General features: G+C 39.6%; 2 protein-coding genes across 2 annotated transcripts in view; one reads left to right on the forward strand and one right to left on the reverse strand.

Annotated features, from left to right (window-relative positions):
• DARS1 (aspartyl-tRNA synthetase 1) overlaps nucleotides 1-14,216 on the reverse strand; it is a 43,658-nt gene extending 29,442 nt beyond the window's left edge. Inside the window, exons 1-4 of the mRNA XM_087731932.1 lie at nucleotides 14,047-14,216; nucleotides 12,708-12,765; nucleotides 6,500-6,592; nucleotides 1,363-1,465 (exon numbers count right to left, since the gene is read on the reverse strand). Of these exons, the coding sequence (XP_087588058.1) occupies nucleotides 1,363-1,465; nucleotides 6,500-6,592; nucleotides 12,708-12,765; nucleotides 14,047-14,118 (326 nt within the window). The 5' untranslated portion in view covers nucleotides 14,119-14,216. The remainder of the gene's footprint in view (nucleotides 1-1,362; nucleotides 1,466-6,499; nucleotides 6,593-12,707; nucleotides 12,766-14,046) is intronic.
• A 130-nt stretch (nucleotides 14,217-14,346) lies between these two features.
• Nucleotides 14,347-22,320, forward strand: part of THSD7B (thrombospondin type 1 domain containing 7B) — a 540,474-nt gene continuing 532,500 nt past the window's right edge. The window contains exons 1-2 of the mRNA XM_087730295.1: nucleotides 14,347-14,514; nucleotides 20,705-20,803. The gene's annotated coding sequence lies outside the window, so the exon portion shown is untranslated. The remainder of the gene's footprint in view (nucleotides 14,515-20,704; nucleotides 20,804-22,320) is intronic.

Here is a 22,320-nt window from a genome sequence, read left to right on the forward strand (position 1 = left end):
TGAAACAGAAGAAATTCAGTTGTGGAGGGAAGAACCACGAAGAAAACTGAAAACGAGAGATATTGGAGAGAACTGAAGAATAGGAGAGTGAGCATCACAACTCTGAGAGTTGTTTCGCTGTTCTGTAGCGCAAGTTTGTCGAGAGCGTACAGGCAGACCGTTGGTAGGTTAGAGGGAGATGAATTGGGGAACGAGTAGATTATACACTCAATTCTTTTCAAAGATTCTAAGCGCTGGAGAGAAGAAACTATTTCATGAAGAAACAGAACACTTCACTTTGGCTCGTAAACACCTGTAAACAGCATGCTTCACACTGGCACTGCCAACACTAAGCACCGCCAAACAACAAACACTGCTGGTTCTGTTTTCCCGTTGCCTTGAACCTCATCACCAGATGCATTATCCTAACCTTCTTAACTTGGCTTCTGGAAGTCTATACTATAATGAATCCCTCCTCTCCCTGACATATTGAAAGTTGAAGGCTGTAGCGCTTTTGCAGCTAATTAGCAGGGGCTCCCTTCCCAGGCATGAAAGTAGTGCCAAGAACTACACAGAAGCAACTCAAGTGCCACATGTTAAACGTATTATTGCACCGAATTGATCCACATTTCTATTTGCGAACAAGTAAATATACATGATTAAAAGCTCTACTATAAAAACACCTTTGTCATGCAAGCATATTTAGTGCTGGACAACCCGAAAGCACAATCTTGAGGCAAGTAGCAGGGGAAGTTAATTTTTTTATCTTTAAGAACAAACCAAGTAACTGAATTTAAATTGCTGCAAACACTGTTTAATTGGCAAGTCTAGCTATTATCTCCCAAAAAATATTTTAAAAAGTAACTTAAATCCCTCATTAAACATTCTAGTGCCAAAAATAAGGTGTAAATAAGATTAATTCAGTGCACAGAAGCTACTCTTAATTTCTTCAACTCAGTAAGCCACTTGCAATATGGAATTTCTTCACATGAGTTCTAGCTATAAAACATATTATTACACTGCACGCCTCGTAGAAGAAAAACCCTGAACATGTGCAGACACACACAAACACCACACACAAAATGAAGTGGCCCACTAAGCTCAGCTTGCCAGACTTTTTTGTTAGCCAGCTTGAAAGTAAATGTAGGTTGTCTATGGCGAGAGAATGCTGCTTCAGCAGTTCAGAATGAATTTCAAGCCTGTTCTCTATTTTATCTTTTGTCAGTGTAATGTATTCAACGCAATAGTGAGCTGACAATTTAAATAACTACATTTTAAAACAAACGAAGCATTGATGTTAATGTGTGAAAATGGTCCCAACCCCTGGGAGTCCTGGTTCCCACCATTGTTTACTCTGACAACAGGATATAATTGCTTACTTACTTGGCAGCAAACTTTACCATCTGCTTGCTTGCATGCTGTCCCACAGCCACAAGAGCCTGGATATTAAACTGCTGCTGACGCAGGACTAAGAAACACTGCTTCCCTGAATACAAAGAAAAACAACGCAGGTGTATTAAGGACAAGTTACTCGAGGTCTTTGTGAATGAGAAAAAATGCTTTACTACTTTAATATTAAGCTGAGCTTTTAAGGGAGGGAGTGGGGGGGGGTGTCTCTCTCCCCTGCCACCGCCATCCGCCCCAAATAGCTACATGAAACTAGTCAGCTCTGCATGCACACACCCCAAACATTAAGATAAATCAAATAATTCTGCCTTACATCTATAAACATGTGAATGGACATTTTCTAAAAGTAACAATAAGCTTTCCAAGATAAATAATATCTAAACAAAATATACCAGAAATCATAACTTTTAAAGTACCTATTGTTCTTCAACTGCAAGAAGTAAATCATACTTTTCCTTGTTGCTTTGCTCACAACTATTTCAACTCTACATTATTTTAAAACAATTTTTTTCTCATCTTCTCAAACTAAAGCTGTAGAGTTCACTTTACAAAGCTGCTCTGAGAGAAATAAGCTTGATTTTGCACCACAGGGACTAAACCAACAATGTTCATTCTATAATACACCACACATTCAGAATGAAGGGGAACAAAAGGAGTATTGACTCTGGTGAATGACAAGAACCTAAAAGACCCAAGTAAAAATTCCTGTAAGAGCAATTTATTCATTAACAGCTTAGGGAAAAAGAAGTTAATAGGAATTAATAATAACTTACAAAGAACATAATGCACTTTGTTGACTTTTAAAATGGGTATTTCCAAGTCAACAAAGCTCTTTCTAATCTGTTTAGCTGACAATCATTTCATATTTCTCCTCACATCTTTAATAATCATTTATTCCTTAACTTAGATTTAAGGAAATATGATTTTAAATGCTTCTTCCTCAGAGAGAGAAATTAACAACAAACACTTCACTGTTGTACCTGTATCTGATAAAATGCATCAACATAATTTTAATTCCAAGTTCTGACTCATAACATTACAACATTTCCATTTAAATGGTGAGAATAGGAAGAAGCCAGAAGCTTTGTTATAGACAGCTATTTCCCAGTTATTGTTGACTTACACTATAAAACATTAAAATCAACATATATCTAACTTGAACGCTGACACTAAAAGCCAGTTGCAGTTTTCATTTGTGATTGTGTAGATTACCTTTCCTGACACATAGCTACAGCTAATTTAAACAGTATCAGAAGATAAATGCGGAACATTTGACACACAATCCGATGAAAATAAAAGCAAACATATAAAACTAGTACAAAACATTATTAAAAATTAACATTATAATTAGTGGAAATAACTAACCTTATTGTGATTTCAGAAATGCAACAAAATTAATTCTATATTTTCAGAAAACAGAGTACAACTATTTCCGTATTCCAGAGGCTACAATATCTAAGTAAAGAAGCCAATATGGTATGGATGTACGTATTTCTTGCAGGCAAACATTGAGCCACAAATATAAATTAGAAAAGTACAGGCTTCAGAAACTAAATAGAGCCTTCGGTGGTATACATGCTTGTGTTTCAGATCCAGCAAGTCAACAAATGAAGTACAATTTTTCTATAGGACACAATATGCTAAGTTTCTTTGGATAAGCTAGGCGTATCTCACATCTGTGACATCTCAGTATTTCTTTCTTACATTGTGGTTTGATGCAATATTTCCTAGAAAATAGTATTTGTCTCCATGATTTCAGTCACAAATAATCTAGCAAAATATGATCGACGTTTCAGCAATGATGTATTAGGTATTCAAACAAAAAATACACAGCTGGAGACAGCTACAATGTCACTCAACTAGTAAATATTTAAGGAAAAGATAGCGAAATAAGTGGAGGGACCTGCTATCATACTAATCAGAAGCAAAAGTTTGGCAGTTGTACTTAATCCCAAACACTAGAAGTCTGAAGAGTATCTGCATTATAAAAGGACTCAAATCTTTTTGTCGTGAGTAACAGTAGTTGTTTTCATGGGGAAAGAGGATGTTTTGTAGAATACAACCATTTCTAATCACACAGAAGATAAGTGATCAAACAAACCTCACTGACAGGAATAGTTAAAATATCACAGTCACAAAAACTGTAGGAAGAAACAACTTTTCCCAAAAGAGCTGAAGGCGTGCAAACTGAAGTATCAAAAAGACAAGCCATAATCAAATCTAGTTCATGATTAGATGCCTTTCCAGATCAAGAGACGGAAAAAAGGAAGAATCAGTGAGAAAAAAATTGGGATTATAGCATGTTCTCCATGTGTTTCAAAATATTTACATGGTATTTACCTGAAAAGTGTAAGACCAACTTTACTCACATTCCACAGTAAACTACTCTATAGTTTCTATAAAACAAACCAATACTGTGTCCCACATGAATGCCTAAAAAGATGAAAAGTTGCAAAAGAAATTTGGCTAAAAAGGTCTGACTCAGTCTAATGCAAGGAACTTTTAGTCACTGAACAAATAACAGAAGACACCACACAGAGAATCACGTCAAAAGTAAGCACGTACAACCAAACAGGAACCCATTTCCTTTCTTGGATGCAAGCAGCAAATGATACAAGACCTTATGAGAGAGAAGGATGTAAGGAAAGAATTTGTATAAAAAGTGAAAAATGTTTGGTCATATAAATTAATACATTGCTAGTTAGAGACTTCTGCCAGCAAAGAGAAAACTTTATATAGTTTGCTATAAAATTTGGTCCAGTATTTAAGCTGCTCTTGGTGGTACTCTTGTTTTCAGACACACTATTTTGATGTTTTATAAACCTTTGCTTTCATAAACCAAAACCAAGTTCAGGTCTAACATACTGTGCAAGTCCCAGCTGTCTCGCAGAACCCAGACTGATTTCCCAACTGCTTTTCAATGATAAATGTGATCAGTAGCTTAGGCTGGCTTTAAAATAAGGCCAGAAATAACATTTATTCAATCTACGATAAAAAGCACAGGGCCCCAAGCACTTTAATTTTAGTACAATCCACAGAACATCCCAACACCCTATTCTTTACACATCCTTCAGTTAATTTCCATCAGACTTCATGAGTGGCTTGCTATACGAGACAGCTGGATTCTGCAATTGTTCATGTTCTTTTTTTTTTTTTGGTTTATTGGTCAGAACTAGACAGGGTTAAATAAAGGATATGTTGGTTATGTAGGAGTCAAGTTCAAGCTTCTGAGAAAAACTAAAGCTATTTCTGTGTAAGATTTTCCTGTTTCCTGCAAGACTTTCCATAACGGTAGGAATAGCACCACGATGTGTGTGGGAAAGGCTAACATTACTTTTTACTCTTAAACATTTGCTTTTCTTGTAAGATTCTTTCCCCCAAAGCTTAAGTAAACAAGCATATGGCACTCCCTAGCAGCATTCCCTGAATGTTAGAATTGTTCTGTGTTGTCAGACCAAGAGGGAACAAGAAGCACCATCAATAAATTGAGAACGCTTCATGCCCATAATCAACTCCTTTTGCTTTCATTCTTCAGGTTGTGTTAAAGAGTTTTGAAAATTAGCATTGTTATTTCATGAAAAAACGAAGTCTTCCCTGAGGTCAAAGGTGAAGGACGACAAAAGCTTCTTGTACGTTAATATTGCCATGTTACATATATGTTACTCTGATTGAAGTAAATGCATATATCATGCAAAATATCATATATATAAATGCAATAGACACCATAATAAACAACCACTGAACTTTACGTTATTTTAAGGGTCTGCATAGACACCTGTCTTTAATATACTAAATTCTGTTAATAGTCTGAACTCTTCCTACAATTGCAAAAGAAAAAGCCATAAGGATACTCCTATTTGTATACTGATAGTAACATTTAAATCAGATACAGTGTCTCCTGTCTGAACAACTTCAAGTTGTAATGACCAAGACTTTCACAGCTTTTGGGTTTGACAATTTCTATACATAGCAAAGAGAGACTTTCATGTAAGACCACACTACAGAACTGTTGAGGAAATCAGAGAGGACTCCCTAAATTTAAAGATTCCAATACAAATTAAAATGTGCATTATATGTATATATTTACATGCAGTTCCTTATTTTAACTGACTGCAGCACAGACACTCATTAAGAAGGACAATTTTTTAAGAAAATGAAGCCTCAAAAAGAGATATGAATCTGGTATCTGTGACAATATTCTGCACTGGATTCTTGCCCCTAATTTGCATTATTCCCAAATCTAAGACTACTGCTAAGTTTAATTCGTGAAGATAATTTCTTTACACTCTTTTCTTTCAGCTCTTGGGAAGACAAGGTATTTATATCTCACTACAAAGCTGCCAAACATAACTGAAACCAGTACAACAGTTGTCAGCATCTGATGTCAACTGAAAAGGCCAAAGCCTATTTAAGTTTGCATATGGCAAACTGATCTCCAGAGAGAACTTCTGATTCCAGGGAAGAAATATGGCTGTCAGACAGCCAACTATGACAGCCCACACTACTATAAAAGGATTTTCCCTTTGTCCTGTTAAAGAAAGATGATGTTTCTTATTTTAAGTTCAAATTGATATAATCAGATACTGGTAACTGAAAGTAAAAATTCTGAAATCTTAACATAGATTTTTGTTTCCTGTCAAAGAAAAGATATAGTGAAAATATTCACACGCAGCAGAGTAGACATGGCCTGTCTGACAGCTGATACATTTGTAATAAAAGTATGTTTTGCAGTAGAAGCTTGTAACTGTTTTATCTCACAATTGTTAACACCCAAAGGAGAATGACTATAATATTTTAAAATTCCTATTATTTACAATTGTCCACACATTATGTAGTAATATGATAAAACCAAAACTCACTTTTACTACAATGTAATAGTACCCAATTTTCACTCAGCTGAAAACAAAATTTCCTTTTCCCCTCTTGGGAAAAGAGGGGCGGAAAAAAGAGAAAATAACCAGTCAACGTGAACACTGAGTGAACACTGAGTAATTGGGTGGCAAAGTTTTCTTGTATGCAAGACATAACTAACAAGTCATGAAGCCAAAATAAACATTCAAGTTATACTAACAAGATGATGAAATAAAAAACAAAATTGCTGGAGGCATCTCACCTTTAGCTCTGCTTATATGAATTCTGCCACGAACCCAAACCACTTCATCAGCCTTCTCCACTGTCAAGTCTTTTATTCGAATCAAAACTCTATCTGAATTACAGAAAAAAAACCATATTTTAAAACTATTTTTTTTAAGCAAGACATTTTTCACTTTAAACTCCAAATACATTTTCTATCATTGCTAAAGCTTATCATAAATCCAAAACATTATTTTTTGTATTTACAGCATAACAGATGTACTGAAAACACCCAAGATCCCATTTTCTTTCTCAGTGAATTGTACTCGATCAAGTAGTTTTAAATTGGTTCAAACTTATTGTTTGACTTTACATAGCAGGATCAAACTGCACTAAAACAAAAGCAAGACTTACTGTAGTTTACGGATGGCAGAACCCGGCATGACTACACTGTTTTTGATAGGACTTCACTGTGCTGCACTGTACTACCTGCATTTATTAGTCTGAATTTCTGCTAGCTAAGGTATGTCTGCCCCGCTCCACTGTGCGATGTGAAAGTTGGTATGTTGAACACAGCAAAACAAAGGCTCAGACGTGACGTGACTATTCTCCGTATCTACATAGGTAGGGTGAACATCACCATAAAATAATTACTATTTAAAATAAAGAAGAGAAAAAAAACACAAATAAATGTGCATTATAAATTAAAAGAAGATATATTTTTATAAAAACAATAGCATTTTGGAGCAACAAGAGTACTTCTGTGTAAAACCAGTAAAATTTATTTTAAGAGAGAATCTCTTTGACAACCTGATCAATCACTACTAGCACTGCAGGAGCCAGGATTTATCAGAAAGAACCCTTCAAATTCTATTTACCCAAGAAAGTGAAATAACAATAGGAATGCATGGTTCGGAAAGGACAGATTTTGGATAGTAAAGGAAAAACTAAAAATTATCAAGAAAAATATTTTTAAATAAGTCAGGACTTAAAAACTGTATACAACCATTATGAACTGCCAATATGCTGGCTGCATGCCACTGTTCCTTGAAATGTACTTGTTTAATTTTATTTTTCTGTAGATTTTTGGCCAAAAGTATTTTTGCATGGTCTCAAGCACTTATTTCTTATAATATCTACAAATCAGTTAGAGGATATACATAGCATTACATAGAACCTCAACAGTTCTAACAGCTACACTTACTCATTTACAGTTCGTATGTGGTTAAAAACACTGCTTATTTGACCAAAAAAAGTCTTCAAAGGAGATATTGATCCTTATGGGTCTCTTTCAACGAGATATTCTATGATTCTATGATATGTAACACAAGCAAATTCACTCTCTCTGCCTTTCATCACAGACTTCTCCCTTGTTTCAAAATAACATTAATTTTACTAAGACACTTCCACTCTACACTTTTCCCGCCAGAACTTTTCCAAAGTTTGCCTACCACAGGCTACCATCTGCTGTTCTGGACTCCTTCCCTCTGTCTCTGAATACCAGTCACAGCTTGCCCTGCAAGCCTGTTATTCTGCACTGGGAATTTTAGGGGGTTGAAAATGTTTATTAGCTTATGCTCAGGGCAATCTAGGTTTTTTTTCACAGACACACATCAAAACCAGAACAGAATGAAAGCACACAGAGAAGCGTGATAGGAAATTGACTCAAATATATTAATAGTGTGTGTGCGTGCACCTGTGCACTGGGGAAGGGAGAAAGGGGAATAAAGATATTATCACTTGCCAGCAACTTCTGATGTTCAAACTTTATCAGTATAGTACTATAGGAAACATGCAACCAGCACAACCCATGAGCTTTAGTATTTCTAAGAGTTTGATATTCAGACAGTTAAAATTACCTCAGTCAACTTAAAACTGTATTGTTAGAAACTTAAAACATTTTCCAGGCACAAGCATAAAGACAGAATGAGGTGTTACCCTTTTTATGGATCCTTAGTGTTTCAGGAACCATCTGTATTAGATAAATATTTTAAAAAGTCTTTTGGATACATAATGGTTCACGTTTCATCACGACTAAACAAGACACCTTTAACACAAAAATGTTTATATGGTATGAATTATTAAAAACTCTTCCACCTTTCATAAAAAGGGTAATAAAACAACATCCAAAAAGAGACAGCATAAAGTCATTTTTTCCAAGAGCAGATCACAGAATCACACAATGGCTGAGGCTGGAAGGCACCTCTGGAGGTCATCTGGTCCAACCCCCGGCTCAAGGAGGGCCACCTAGAAACAATCGTCCAAGATTCCGTTCTGATGGTTTTTTGGTATCTCCACGGAGGGAGACTCCACAACCTCTCTGGGCAACCTGTGCAGTGCTTGGTCACCCTCACAGTAAAAAAGGGTTTCCTGATGTTCAGAGGGAACCTCCTGTGTTTGTTTGTGCCCATTGCCTCTGGCCCTGTCAATGTGCTTCACTGAAAAGAGCTAGATGTAGCAACTGTTACATCACTTTGCCTCCTTCAACACTTCCCAAATCTAGTCGTCTTTTCCTCTCATTTCTAAAATGCCAGTAGTTCATGATAATGTCTACATTTGTTAGTGTAAGCAATCCTTTGCCTTTGTCACTCATTTTCTCTCGTCCAAACAACATACTGTAGCTCAAATCTTCCCTCTGTACTCTCACATATCATTTCACCTGGAACTCTTTTCAGTTCATTTCTCTCTATTCCATGATAAAAATGAAGCTTCTTGGTCTCACCTTTAAGGTCCTCCCACCATACTCTTTGGACTACCACCTACTTGTTCTTTCACAAAAGCGAGCTATACTCACATTTTCTGTCTTCTTGCCGCATAAACACTTACAGACAATTAAATAATGCAAAAATAAAAGATGTTTTAAACTGTGCTACAGTTGCAGTGAAGACAAGGGAACATAGACTTTAAATGAAGTTCAAACAAAACATTTTGTAAGTCTGAAATCACACTTCCAGCCCCAATTCAATATTCATGCTATCTCACCTTCATTGTCATTTTGAGTCATGTTTAAGGGGAAACTATATTTTTTCATTTCCTTCATGGAAATCTCTTCTTTTCAGCACACTAAATATGCTTATCTTTCTCTCAGAACTCTAACCTCTTCTAAACATGGGAGGAGAGGATAAAAACCCAAAAAACTGTGTGAGTTCTACAAGACAAAAATCACTTTTCCACCCCGAGACACCCATTCCCTGCCTGTCACATCAGCCTGTTTACTAAGTTCATATATCTTGCATCATGGAGTTTTGAACAGTATGATCAATTGCTGTCCCTGTGAAGTGCCAGCATCTTTACAATGTTGGATAAATTTGAAAAAGAGACAATAAGTTTAATAAAAAAATCTGAAAGCCAAAAGCAGTATAAGATGAAAGCAGCTTCCAGGGAAGGGAGATGAAAGTAATGGGGCTGAAGGGAGAAAAAGGGAAAGGCAAATGGAGTTTTACCAGAAATCATAGCCTCAAGCAGGCAAGAGGGACTTAAAGACATGATGTAACAGGAAGTGAGAGCATCAGATAGCCAGGGCAGCCAACATTAGCAGAAGGAAGACCAAAGTGGGCCAAGAATGAAGGCACAGGTGTGCGTGAGACCAGCGGAGCAGGGTGGAGCATCTATGCATCTTTGTGAACATGCGAAAAGAGTTTTAATTTGCCTGCAGAGGAACAAGAATCTACAAGTACGGCAAAAATAAGCCTATCCCTTGGAAAGGGAGAATAAGTTGCTCCGATCACTCTAAGCTTTTTAACTTCCCGTGTCCAGCCAGCGTCCTCAGGACAGCACAGCTACTACAGCAAGCCTACAGATGCCCAGCTGAGCTCCTACCCACGTCTGTGCTGCCTCTATTGTCTGTTGGCTCCAGTTACCAGACGGTATGTGGACCTGCACAGGTCATACCACAATTCGTTATTCTGGCTTAGAAATGGCACATATCCACACAGACTTCAGAAACAAACAAGATTAATACAGTACAGATGGGAACGCTCGCATTGGTGCTTCCCCGCCACCCCCTGCCCCAAGCAGCAGCTCCTCCAAGACATTCAATGCAAGCAGAATACTTTGGGGACAAGCATACATACACTACCGATGCTGAGTGATGACTTCACCCTCCCGTGAGCCCTTTGATAAGAGCTCTCCCTGGCAGGAACTACTCAGTCTTTAAATAAGAGGGCATTAGTCTCAAGGAAGGGACTAGGCTGATCTTGAACTTTTTTATTATAGGCATTTTGGTTTTTACTGTTACCTAATTTTGGTGTTCTGGATAACCATCTTCTAAAAAACCAGAACAGTAGGAGTGTTTTAGGTTGTATTTTAAGCCCAATGGAAAACCTACTCAATCTTGTCCATACACTGGCTGAGACTTTTTTTTTTTAAACAAGGATCAAGGGGACAACAGATTTAAATACAGCATCCAGCCTTTTTCATATAATTTCCTGTAGCTTTTGCCATTTTCCTTCTCAACATATTTTTTTCTCCATAGTATTTTTGAGTGTTTCTTTTGAATATGAGACAGTTGGCAGGGTAGACTTTCTCCATGAGAGCAGGATTTGATCCACCATCTCAATCTGCCAGCTTGGGTCTCCCACACAGTTGTTTGCTATGGGGTGTGAAACTGGCAGAGGAAACACAGCTTGCAGAAACTCCAGTGAGCCAAATGCCATCACAGAAGAGTGCAGGGAGGGTAGATCCAACAGGGCAATCTTTCAGCCTACAGTCAGCAGTGCAGGCTAACCAGTCAGATGCTAATTTGAAGAAGTTACCTTTTTCTTAATATTATACCTTTTAGGTTGTGACTGCACACCAGTTTATGGATTGTTACGTGGTTATGCATAAATATGGATGGCTGTCATCAGACCTCTAGCCAACTTCTTTCACTTTGCTAAGCTGGCTATACAAGTTATTATTAACATGTTGAAATGGATCAGCAGAAGATGCAGCATCAGGAAGAGGGAGACCACAGCAGCGAGCAGTTGGGCTGGCTTACCATGTGATTTCAACTTTAGTTCCCTTTATTTGACAGCTAGTAAGTATTTTATTCAATAATGACTGTTAATATAGCCCCTAGTGATTTTCTTGTCCCGTTACATTCTTGACATAATGTTCCCCTTCAGCTGGTTTTAACCTGTGATTGCTTTTGTGGCTCCTCCTCTTCTGTACATTCTGCATTTCCCTTCCTAAGGGAGGTCAACCAAAACAACCATTCAGAGGAGAAAAAAAATCACCTAATCACAGATGACGTTCCTTTTTTACATTTCACTATGAAGAAGTTACAAGAAGCCAGTCTATTACCTTCCCTCGTTCCTGTTTCATGCACTGAATAATATGAAGATTAGTTTTCTTGGGATGTTGGTCTGGGAGATTGTTCTCTAGCTGACAAGTCTTTCTGAATCCCAATTCCCCAACAGTATAAAATGAGCAATTCCTGAATTCACAGTGGTGTGAATAATGATAAAACCCATAAATATTAATATATAATATTAATGGATTTGGTGGGTATATGCAGGAGTAATGAAGGCTGCACAAGCAGACAGATATCCTACTCAGAGAGAGAGTACTGTTGCAGCAAGCCATAGCAGAACTTACTGCAAACAAAGAAAAAAACCTGACTTCTCAGGACTCAGTACATTATAAATAATAATTTAATAATTAAAAAAAAAAGCCTGCAGTGATGGACAGAGACAAAAACTGACAAGCTGTGTAGGGCGTGGTCCAGGCAAGGGCAAAGATTGAGATTCCATAACCTCTCTGGACCCAGCTCCAATATCCAACCACACTTACGATTTTTTTTCCTTCTATCTAATCAGAATTTCCTGTGTTCTGACTCCTGTCCATGACCTCCTGTCCAATTACCACACACCTTCAAGACTCCGCCTTTATCTTCCCTACACCCTCCCATCAACTAGCTTTAAACAGTAATAAGATCACCACAGCTTCCTCTTCTCCAGGCTGAACAAGCCCAGCTCCCTCAGCCTCTCCTCAGAGATCCTGTGCTCCAGTCCCCTGAACAATTTCATAGCTCTTCGTTGGACTACCTCCAAAACGTTAATGTCTTCCTTGCACTGGAGAGGCCCAAACTGGACACACTACTCCAAACGCAGCCTTGGAAGTGCAAATGTATTCAAATAAAGGGAAAGAATGGCAGCAGGATTTGAATTAAAAAGTTTGGTAAATGATTTCTCAGACAAGTACTGTAGATATGTAGTATCTTTTTTTCCCCTCTCTTTTTAGAAAACTTTTTTCATTTTTTAACTGACCTGGTTTCTCTTGGGATTGTATCATTGATGACACTCCATATCTCTCCTTAGCATAATCCTAAAATGGAGGGGAGAAACATACATCAAAGAAGCATACACAAAAAGATGAACAAAATCATTACAGATTTAACTGAGGTAATACAAAACACTTCGCTATAATATTAAAGTCAAGAAATTGTGTTTCATACTCTTTGACATACACAAGTGAGAGAAGATAATTGTGCCCTGTAAGAAAAAAAAAATCCAACAACAGCAAACTCACATTAGGATCATTATTTACTACACAAGTTAGTATGAATACTTCTGTAAAGAGCCTATTCCTGAAAAGATATTTGAGTCCTACAGAAGTAGATCCATGGCTAAGTATTTCCTTCCAATATTCAGGCACACTAAGAAATCACGCAGATCGCATGTCATTATGACAGCCAAAGCAAGCCTGACTGACTAGTAACAAAATCTGTTAGGTAAGACACAGGGGAATGGGGCCTCTTCATCATAAAGATCACAATTCTAGTTTCCCAACTAAGCCCACTCATTTCCAAATAAAAAAAATCTTAGTTTGTTTGTTTTATTCTATTCAATATATGAACCTAAGTTCATTCTAAATACTTTACTTGGGGGGGTCTCTGTTTCTCCGCTTCTAATGAATTGCAGCCCACGTATAGTTTTACAGAAGCCACCTATACTCAGAATTTCTTACTGCTGATGCATTCTTGCCTTTTCAACAGCAAACAGAACTCAATTTATAACAAAATGAACTGATGCTGGTTACTAATGCTTTTTTTTTTTTCCTTCTTGAAGAAATACTAGCCTGCGATTTTTCAGCAGTGATCTGTGATCTTCAAGTAAAAGACAGAAACATCTGCCAGGCCAGCAGAGGCCACCGGTGCCCCCGCAGAAGTGCCCTGCTATGGAGCAGGAGCCCAGGTGTTTCTGCAGGCGACTGCAACGGGGAAAGGGCACAGGGACAGGGCAGGGCTGTGCTGCTCCTCATGGCTCACGCAGGGCCTCCTCCACCCGCACAGGCGAAGATGGGGCTCCAGCGGGTCTCAGGAGACGCTGTGTGACCGGAGCGGGGCAGAGCTCTTCAGTGAGGCACGGACCGACCGGGCCCGGCCGAGGGGGAGGCGGACAGGCAGGGCAAAAGCGAAAGGCAGCTCTGCCCTCGGGCCCGGCCTCCCCACCCCGCAGGGGACGCTGCCGCCAGCCCCCTCAGCGCCGGCCCCTCGGGCGGCTTCAGCCCCTGGCTAGGCCGGACCCTGCCCCTTCCCCCGCTCGGGACAGGCAGCCTCGACGCCGCGCCCGCGCGCCCGCCCGCTCCCTCCCAGCGGAGACCCACATCGGCCGCCGACGACTCTTCGCTCTCCGGTCGGCGCTCCTGGCCCTGGCCGCGGCCGGCGGCGCTCGGCATCTTGCTGCGGCCGGCGCGGCCCCTCACCGCCCGCCTCGGCTCGGCTCGGCTCGGCTCGGCCCTGCGCCCCACGCCGCTTCCGCGCTCCCACCTCTCGCGAGAGCGCCGCGCCTGCCGTGCTATCGCGAGAGCTAAGCCCCAAGGGCGGGCGGAGGCGCCGCTTCCCGCCCTGTGGCGGGCGGGGCTGTGGGTCACCGCCCTCTTCTCGCCTCAGGAGGCGAGCAGCAGCCCAAGCGGTGGTAGTCACGGCATTGCTACCGTCCTGACGAGACCCAGCGCCTGCGGCCTGCCCTGACGCTGAGGTGTGCTGGTGTGGGCCGCCCCTCTGAGGCTGGGCAGCGGGTGGGTTTGGTTCTCGCTTGCCCTGCTTCGCAGTGTGGCACGGTATGGCCTGAGGTAACGTGTTGGACTGTGAGGTGGCTAACTAACGTGCTCCGCTCAGCTTGGTAGCCGAAGCAAAGTGCACTTTAGTTCTGTCTCGCTGGCAAACTTGGCTTGCCAGTGCTTGCCCTGACAGCAGTTTAGTCGCCTGTCCGCCTGCTGTTTGTTATTAGTCAGCTAAAACCCAAAGTAGGTCTGGTGATGTGAGGAGAATGAACGTCAGTGCAAATCCAGGTGTTTCCCTCCAGCTGGGTGCTTAAATCAATGCTATGGAGCTTGCTGCAGGTGCCAGCTTTCAAATGACAGAAATCAAAGTTGCAAGCAGCTGTTGAACCCTATGGCCATAGGTTGTTTATTTTGTGCAGGACAAGGAGGAGTTAGCTGTCCTGATTTAAATTGCAGTTTTGAATTTTCACATTTGACTAACTAATCCCTCTTGCGGTATCGATTAGAGTTCTTCACTTCCTGCCCTACCGTTGTTTATTTCACAGCACTTTGTGCTGCATTGGTTCAGCGTCTCTTCTCGCGGGAATCCCCTTGCAAAGTTCCCCTTCTGCCTCTGCCTCAGAGAATTATGCACTTCACCATGAGACCGCATAGCTTTCACAAAATCCTTTCTTCTCATGCAAAACAGTATTGCAAAGAATTAAGATCCAGTAACTGAGAAGGCAAATCACAGTCGGTTTTCATACCTCCTCACCACAAGAAACAAAGTTCTGAGAGTAGGGTATCGTGTAGTGTACATAAACGCTAATATAACAGTAACAAACTACATGGATTTCTTACAGCGTGTCAGTTGTCTTTTCTGTTACCTGTCACTTAGAATACAAGGCTGAGCAGAACCACTGCTGAACCTTAACTAACAGACAGATGCAAATCTTGTGCCTCACCACGGAGTAGACGGTACCATCTGTACGACAGAGTGCCCTGTAATTCTCAGCATTTCACTGACTTTGCTGTGAAATTCAGTCAAAACAAACCAACCCTGTAACCCTTATTTTTATGCTGGTAGCCTTCCAATAGTGAATAGCATAATGAGTATTTCCTCTGGGGCAAATAATGTGAAGGTGGTTCTGAAGTAAAAACCCTTTTAATATAATGAGGGTGTTAACTGAAGACAAAATATGGCCATTTAAAGGGCACTGTAACTAATTATTCTCTTGCCAAACTTTCAGAAGAAGCATTTTCCAGAGTTCATGCTCTCAGGTCGTTTGTCCAGAATCGCTTGGTCTTGCAGTGCAGAAACAGGTTTTTTGGACAAAATTCTACAATACACTGAAAATAGAAAAATAAATTCATTTTAGGAAGAATTACTGACAATAATTATTTCATATTTGGTTAAATAAACCCCTCAAAATTCTCCATTTAATTTGGGTCTGCAGCAGAAATTTATTTTTCCATATCCATCTCACTAAATTTATTACCAATCTCCTGTGAAGAAAACAAAATACTACGTGCAGATGAGGTAGCTCATCTGCTGCACCTTCTGTTTCATTGCGCTATTATTGAAAATCATGTAATTGGGGCAGTACCTGCAGTGAACCTTAGAGTGATAAGTAGAAGCAAAGCCGGTGCTGGGCCCGGGTGGGAGGCGGAGGGGCTGGGGACCTGCTGGGCGGCCAGCGCTGTCCCCTGGGCCTTCCCCGAGGATTACCAAATGGAAATGACATCACCCGCAGCCAATCGGGGGGCCCCGGGGGTACAGCTGGATGGAAGCCATATTCCACTTAAGTAACAAGACATGACATACCATGTGCTAATGCTAAATAATTTATCCCTCAGGCATATAGTGAATTGCAAAGCCAAGCTGAGGCCTGGTCAACAGTTTGTAGTTTAAATTAAAACTGGCTTTTCTGTTTTAAAGGGAGGGAGGGGGTTGTCTACTGTTGTGATCAAAAGTGGAATGCAGAAATCTGGTTTTCTTTCTCCTCCTCTCCTCTCCTCTCCTCTCCTCTCCTCTCCTCTCCTCTCCTCTCCTCTCCTCTCCTCTCCTCTCCTCTCCTCTCCTCTCCTCTCCTCTCCTCTCCTCTCCTCTCCTCTCCTCTCCTCTCCTCTCCTCTCCTCTCCTCTCCTCTCCTCTCCTCTCCTCCTTTCCCTTCCCTTCCCTTCCCTTCCCTTCCCTTCCCTTCCCTTCCCTTCCCTTCCCTTCCCTTCCCTTCCCTTCCCTTCCCTTCCCTTCCCTTCCCTTCCCTTCCCTTCCCTTCCCTTCCCTTCCCTTCCCTTCCCTTCCCTTCCCTTCCCTTCCCTTCCCTTCCCTTCCCTTCCCTTCCCTTCCCTCTCCTGTTATAATTTGATCTAATCAAAACACTTTTTAGTGATTTTGGGGATGTACTCCACAGATCTCTATTAACATGTAGGAAAATCTTAGAGCAAGTTTTAAGTCACTGTGCATAATGATATTCAATATATCCTTGAAACTTAGGCATTAGCACCTGCAATCTCCTAAACTGAAGCTATTCCAAAATTTGGTCATATGTGTATTCGTGTTACAAATGTTATATGGGCGTTTCCATAGCAGAGTCATAAATACGTCTCATTAGGAATCCAGAGGCATTTGCTTCTGCTTAGGCTGAAGATCACACCCAGTCAGCCTCTCTACTGGATAGTTTGAGCTAGCAGTACACAGAGGCTGGATGTGATGTTAACCACAGCATTTCCTTGCCTGCTGTTGGCTACTGGAACTCACAGCGTTGCCTTTGCAACTCAGTGGTCCAGCTGAGCTTGGCCAAACCTGTGACATATTTTGTTAAAATACAGTGCTGTTGTTACTTAAGAGCTGGGTGCCACAATATGCTAAACAACACTTCCACTGAACCGTGAGAAGTTGAAAGTAGCCGCACCTTCCATAATCTGTCCCTATGTAGCACTTTACAAAAATGGTGGCTCAAATATTCTTTAATCTTCCGGTCTACTATTGATCAAGAAATGAACAGTTAAAATATACACCATGTTGGTGGGAAGGAGATTGTAATTGCCTTTAAGTTATTTTAGGATAAGAAATTAAAAGGACCTCTGGCCTATGGAATAAGTGAGAATATATTTATGTAGTCTCTACATGTTTGGCTAGTTAAAACCTGGAGAGCATGAAGTGGTACAGAGTTAAAAGGAAGATGTGGAAAAAAATACAAAACAAATTGGTAGTGTCTCCGAAAGGTCTTCAGGGAATTCAGCTTTATTGCCACAATAATACACTTTCCAGTGTGCAATTACTTGTTTTCATGGAAAGGGATTTTCAAGATTTTTCTTATTTTGGATGCTGCAAAGCATGCTTAATTTAAGTAAGAGGTTGCATTTGATTTTTCCTTTCCATATTTGTTTACTTATCTAGGTTCTTGTATGATTGTCAGGCTGGTATCCAAGTTCCCTTTAGATAACAAAAAGAGAAAAAAACCGCCACTGAAAAAAATGCAGCAGCAGCTAAAAAATGCATATATTATTTATTTTTTAAGTTATGTAAGTTCATAGCGTACATTCTGTGATAGGGAAAGCTCTTCTATTAATAATTTTCAACCTTGGCAAAAATACATTTTTGTAATTGATCATTCTTTTTTTACTCAAACATTTGTACAATGAGTAACAAAGCCTTTGCATCTAAATCCAAGTAGGAACAGAATTTGGCAAATCTAATTCCTTCCTGGATTTTCGCAGCTCTACTTCCTTTAGGAAGTTTTTAGTCAATGGGAAACAAAGGCTTATTGAAAGGATTAAAGTTACAACTATTCTCTTTGTTTTAGAGCTTCAATCACGGTTTTCCTCTAGTAAACAACATTTGCAATTAATAAAACTTCTAAAAAAACAGGAACTTTGGGGAAGTACGTGCTTATGATAAGCAGCAGGATTTCTTTTAACAGAACTCTATACAAAGGTGTAGTCTTTTTAAGTTAAGACAATGATAACAATTGAGTTCCTCGATGCATTTTAAAAGTGTTCCTTCTGATAAACACAAGACAACATGCTCTACAGTCAGGGATGGGCAATACGTTTATATAGGATATATCTTGTCAACAGTTTATTGTGTCCCAAAATGATTTTAAATAGCTGCAAACAACTCTCATATCATGCATAAACCTAGTAATCATGTCTTACACAATGAAATATCTATGCCCATTGGACATACAGCTCTGCATATATTTATGAGCTATTACCCATAAATTGTTTATTGTTTCCTTTATATGATGCTTGAAAAAGGCATTTGGATAGCAGTTATCTGTGCATGAATAAGAACACATGGAATATTTAGTCTTTATAATTTATCTTTTACTGGTTTTATGTCATGAAATATCTTACGAATATCTTCATGTTTATGTCAGCTATATTTTTCTTACTCGCTTTATGTGTTTACTCCCAAGGAATTATATCCCGTCAGAGGTAAACTGAGGGAAACGTCCTAACTTTGTTGACGGCACTCCCTGGAGGGCAGTGTGGAGCTGCGGGATGATTGGGACTGTTGCAGGAGACATTTCATGAACAGCTCAACTATTGTTCTCACCCAAGTGTCCAGTTCTTTTTCTGGGGTGGCTTATGTCCAAAGGGTGCTGAAAACAGCAGTCTGGAGAATAAAGGAACTGCAGTTCTGACTGGCCCCTTAAGTGCAAGCGCATTGCTGTTTCTTACATGCCATCTCTCATTTACAAAAAACATCTTAAGCCATTGTGTTTCTGATGATAATTTTTAGACTTTTGTTTTACATGTAGGCAGATTTTTTCTTTCAGATTTTTTCGAGTAAATGTTCCTGTGAAGTGATAGTATCTTTGCTAACCTCTAACTCGGAGTCAACTTCTGGTGAACTTATAAACCCTTAGAAACAGAAGGTTTTAATGGGAATCCTGACTCAGACTTTATTTCAGCAGCAGGAACAGTGCTCTGTTATCAGTAGAGTGTGAATCAGGCACCAACAGTAAATCTGATCTTTGTGATCATCCATTAAGAGTAAATGTTCTTTGTTGCCGTCTGAAACAAACAAGAAACAGAGATGACTCATCTAAATGTGACACAGAGGATGTTAAATACTATTTTTCAGACATTTTCCTACAGCAATCATGAGCTATTTTGTAAACAAAGCGTTACTGATTAAGGGTGCTGCACCAGATATTCTGCATGTATACATTAAATCAGACTGTGAAGACAGTCACATAGAATTTGTAGGTTAGTGTAAATGGACAGACTGATTCCTAGAGGAAATAAGCGTTAGCATGAGAACAACAGCTGAACTAAAATCCCATAAGCCAGGAAAAACAGCTACACAATTACACTAACAGGTGGTTGGTTTCAAAACAAATTTCAAGGTCTGACAGCTCTGTGCACCTGCTTTGGGCTGATTTCTTTTAAGGACTTGGATTTGGCATGAACCATTGATAAAAACCATAATTCTTTGTGTCTGAGAAAAGTCATCATTACCATATAGTGATGATAAACTACTAAAGCTTGCTAAAAGTAGTACTTAGCCAAAAGGTAATATGGGTCATTCTGCACACTCTGTCATTATAGCTCAAGCTTTTCTCTACCAAAGAGCTTCAGGCAGACACTGTTAGGGTCAAACCTCTCCTTCTGTAAACTGAGATAATTCCTTTTTGCTAGAGTGCTGCGATTTGAATTAGGTGTGACTTCAGCCTTTGCCTTCACCATCATAAGAAAAATCAAATTTTATTTGACAGAGGGTTTCAACAAAGATATTCAGCAAATTCTGTTATAAAATTTGTACTATTTCTTCTAAATTTCTTTTAATTGTTAGCATTTCATTTGGGAAGGTTTTTTCTTTGCTTATGCTTATTCTTAGTTTATAGGCATTTTTCCTGAATTTTGGACAAAAGAAGGATGGTCATTTTCATGCTGGGGAAAAAATGAAAACATGCTTCTATCATTTAAATGTCTGCACTGGTGGTCCTTTATGGATGGCTACCACATGTCAGTTAGAAGTAGTATAAATCTTAAATTTAATCAGAACAGATTGATAAATGTAGCATTTTGGGTTGAAGTTACTTAGTTTCTACAGGATTGAAATGAGATTTTCAGAACGGTCTGAATATCTAGAAATCCAAGTTCCTGTAATTTTCAGGTAGTGGGATTACATACGGTGCCAAGTTTATCACATCTCGGGAAGATCTGGGCCTTCATTTTGAACACCTCACTTTGCAAACCTAACACATCATATATGTATGTGATGCAATCCTGAGTTCTAGAAATGTGTTTTCTTTGTTTCTTCTAGAGGGAGCAGGAAGAATACGATGCCAATTTTCAACTCTGAGCAACTAGTGTGATTAAATGATACGCATACCTACAGCCTAGTACCGTTCTGGGTACATTGGTATGACCTGCACACTATGCAAACTGTAGCTGCTTTTCACTGCTGTACTTCCTCTCTCCTCTTGTCTGTTGAGCAAAACCTGTAGGCATTTATAAACTTTGTGGTGTTCAAGATTGTGGGGAGTGCATACAGAACTGCTAGTTTAGTTCTTTGTCCTACTGTGGGGGTTTCCCCTCTACATTTTCCTGTTTTTTTAAGACATAAAACGATGAGTATATGGCTCACAGCCGGTACCAGAGAAGCGAATAGACAGGGTGATTAACTTGGCATATCCCATCTCCTTTTCTGAAATGAAAATGCAAATCTACATGATAACAGGTTTTTGTTTTAATTTTCTGTCCATTCAGAATGACTAAATACATTACCTGACAGGAGGGTTTTTTTTTTTTGGCTGAAGATTCTGTTTCTCAGACCTCGATAGATTACTCCTTGTTTTGGATTGTTGAGGACATTCCTGTTAATTTTGCTTGGCTGCTGTATATGATTTAACTATGTGACTGTCAAGGTCTGTCTGTTAGTTTTTCATACTTTTGTAGTTACATTCCAGATTCCATGATCTGTAGACTTGAACCCGTCTAACTGGAAAGTAAGATATGAAAGATACTAAGTTACACCTTGTGAAATATACTTAAAATATACATCTTTCAATTTGCTGTATCAGTTATCTAGGTTTGCAGTGGTTTTGCCTTCATTGTAGTTATTCAGCTAATAAAGACTGGGGTGCCCTTTTTTTTTGGTTGTCAATTTAAGACAGACACTATCACAAAACCAAAACTTCAGCTGCCTTCCTTCAGGAGGAAGAGTTAGCAAAGCTGAGCATTAGGTTCAGGAACTAGGTGCAAGGTTTTACCACTTGAAAGATCAAGCTACAGAAAAAAAATTAGAGACGATAATGAGGATGAAGAATCTGTGGATCTGCAAATTTTCACTAGTGAATATCTAACAGCAAGACAGGGACAACAGTCTTCCCTACCAGTGAACTAGTAGAGACTGGCTGTCCACAGTACTCTCTGAAAGGTTAGCTTCTGTGGTAACCTGCATTTACACCAAACTAAACTCAATGTGAAGCCACACCCTCAGACTGAACTACTATAAATGCACCCCTGTTCATTTCAGACAAAGTCATCAAGGTTAGCGAAGCTCTGCTATTTTTTTAATCTAACCTGGCTGGCCTTACTTGAAAACAGTGGGAAATGCTCTCATGAACAGACAGCATAGATAAGGGTTGGCCATTTCCACTGAAGTGGGATGAACAATTGAGAAAGAGCCAGTGGGCAGTAGCTTGTACCGTACAGCTGTTTGCAAAGGCATGTTTGTCTATAGTGTGAATCATTCTGAGAAGATGTGCATCTTGGGTTTTCTACATTTGGAGACTATCACTATGCTTACTGCACTGCTGTGGCTAACCATTTCTTTATCCAGTATGAAGTCTGCTTACAGTTGAGTTGTATCCTAATATATCAGTAGATTTCAACCTGTTATGGAGTGATCCTTTGTCACTTTCTTAGAATGCGGCT

Source organism: Nipponia nippon, unplaced genomic scaffold (assembly GCF_047370975.1).
Source record: "Nipponia nippon isolate SJK-2023a ecotype South Korea unplaced genomic scaffold, ASM4737097v1 scaffold_5, whole genome shotgun sequence".
Classification (NCBI taxonomy): Eukaryota; Metazoa; Chordata; class Aves; order Pelecaniformes; family Threskiornithidae; genus Nipponia; species Nipponia nippon.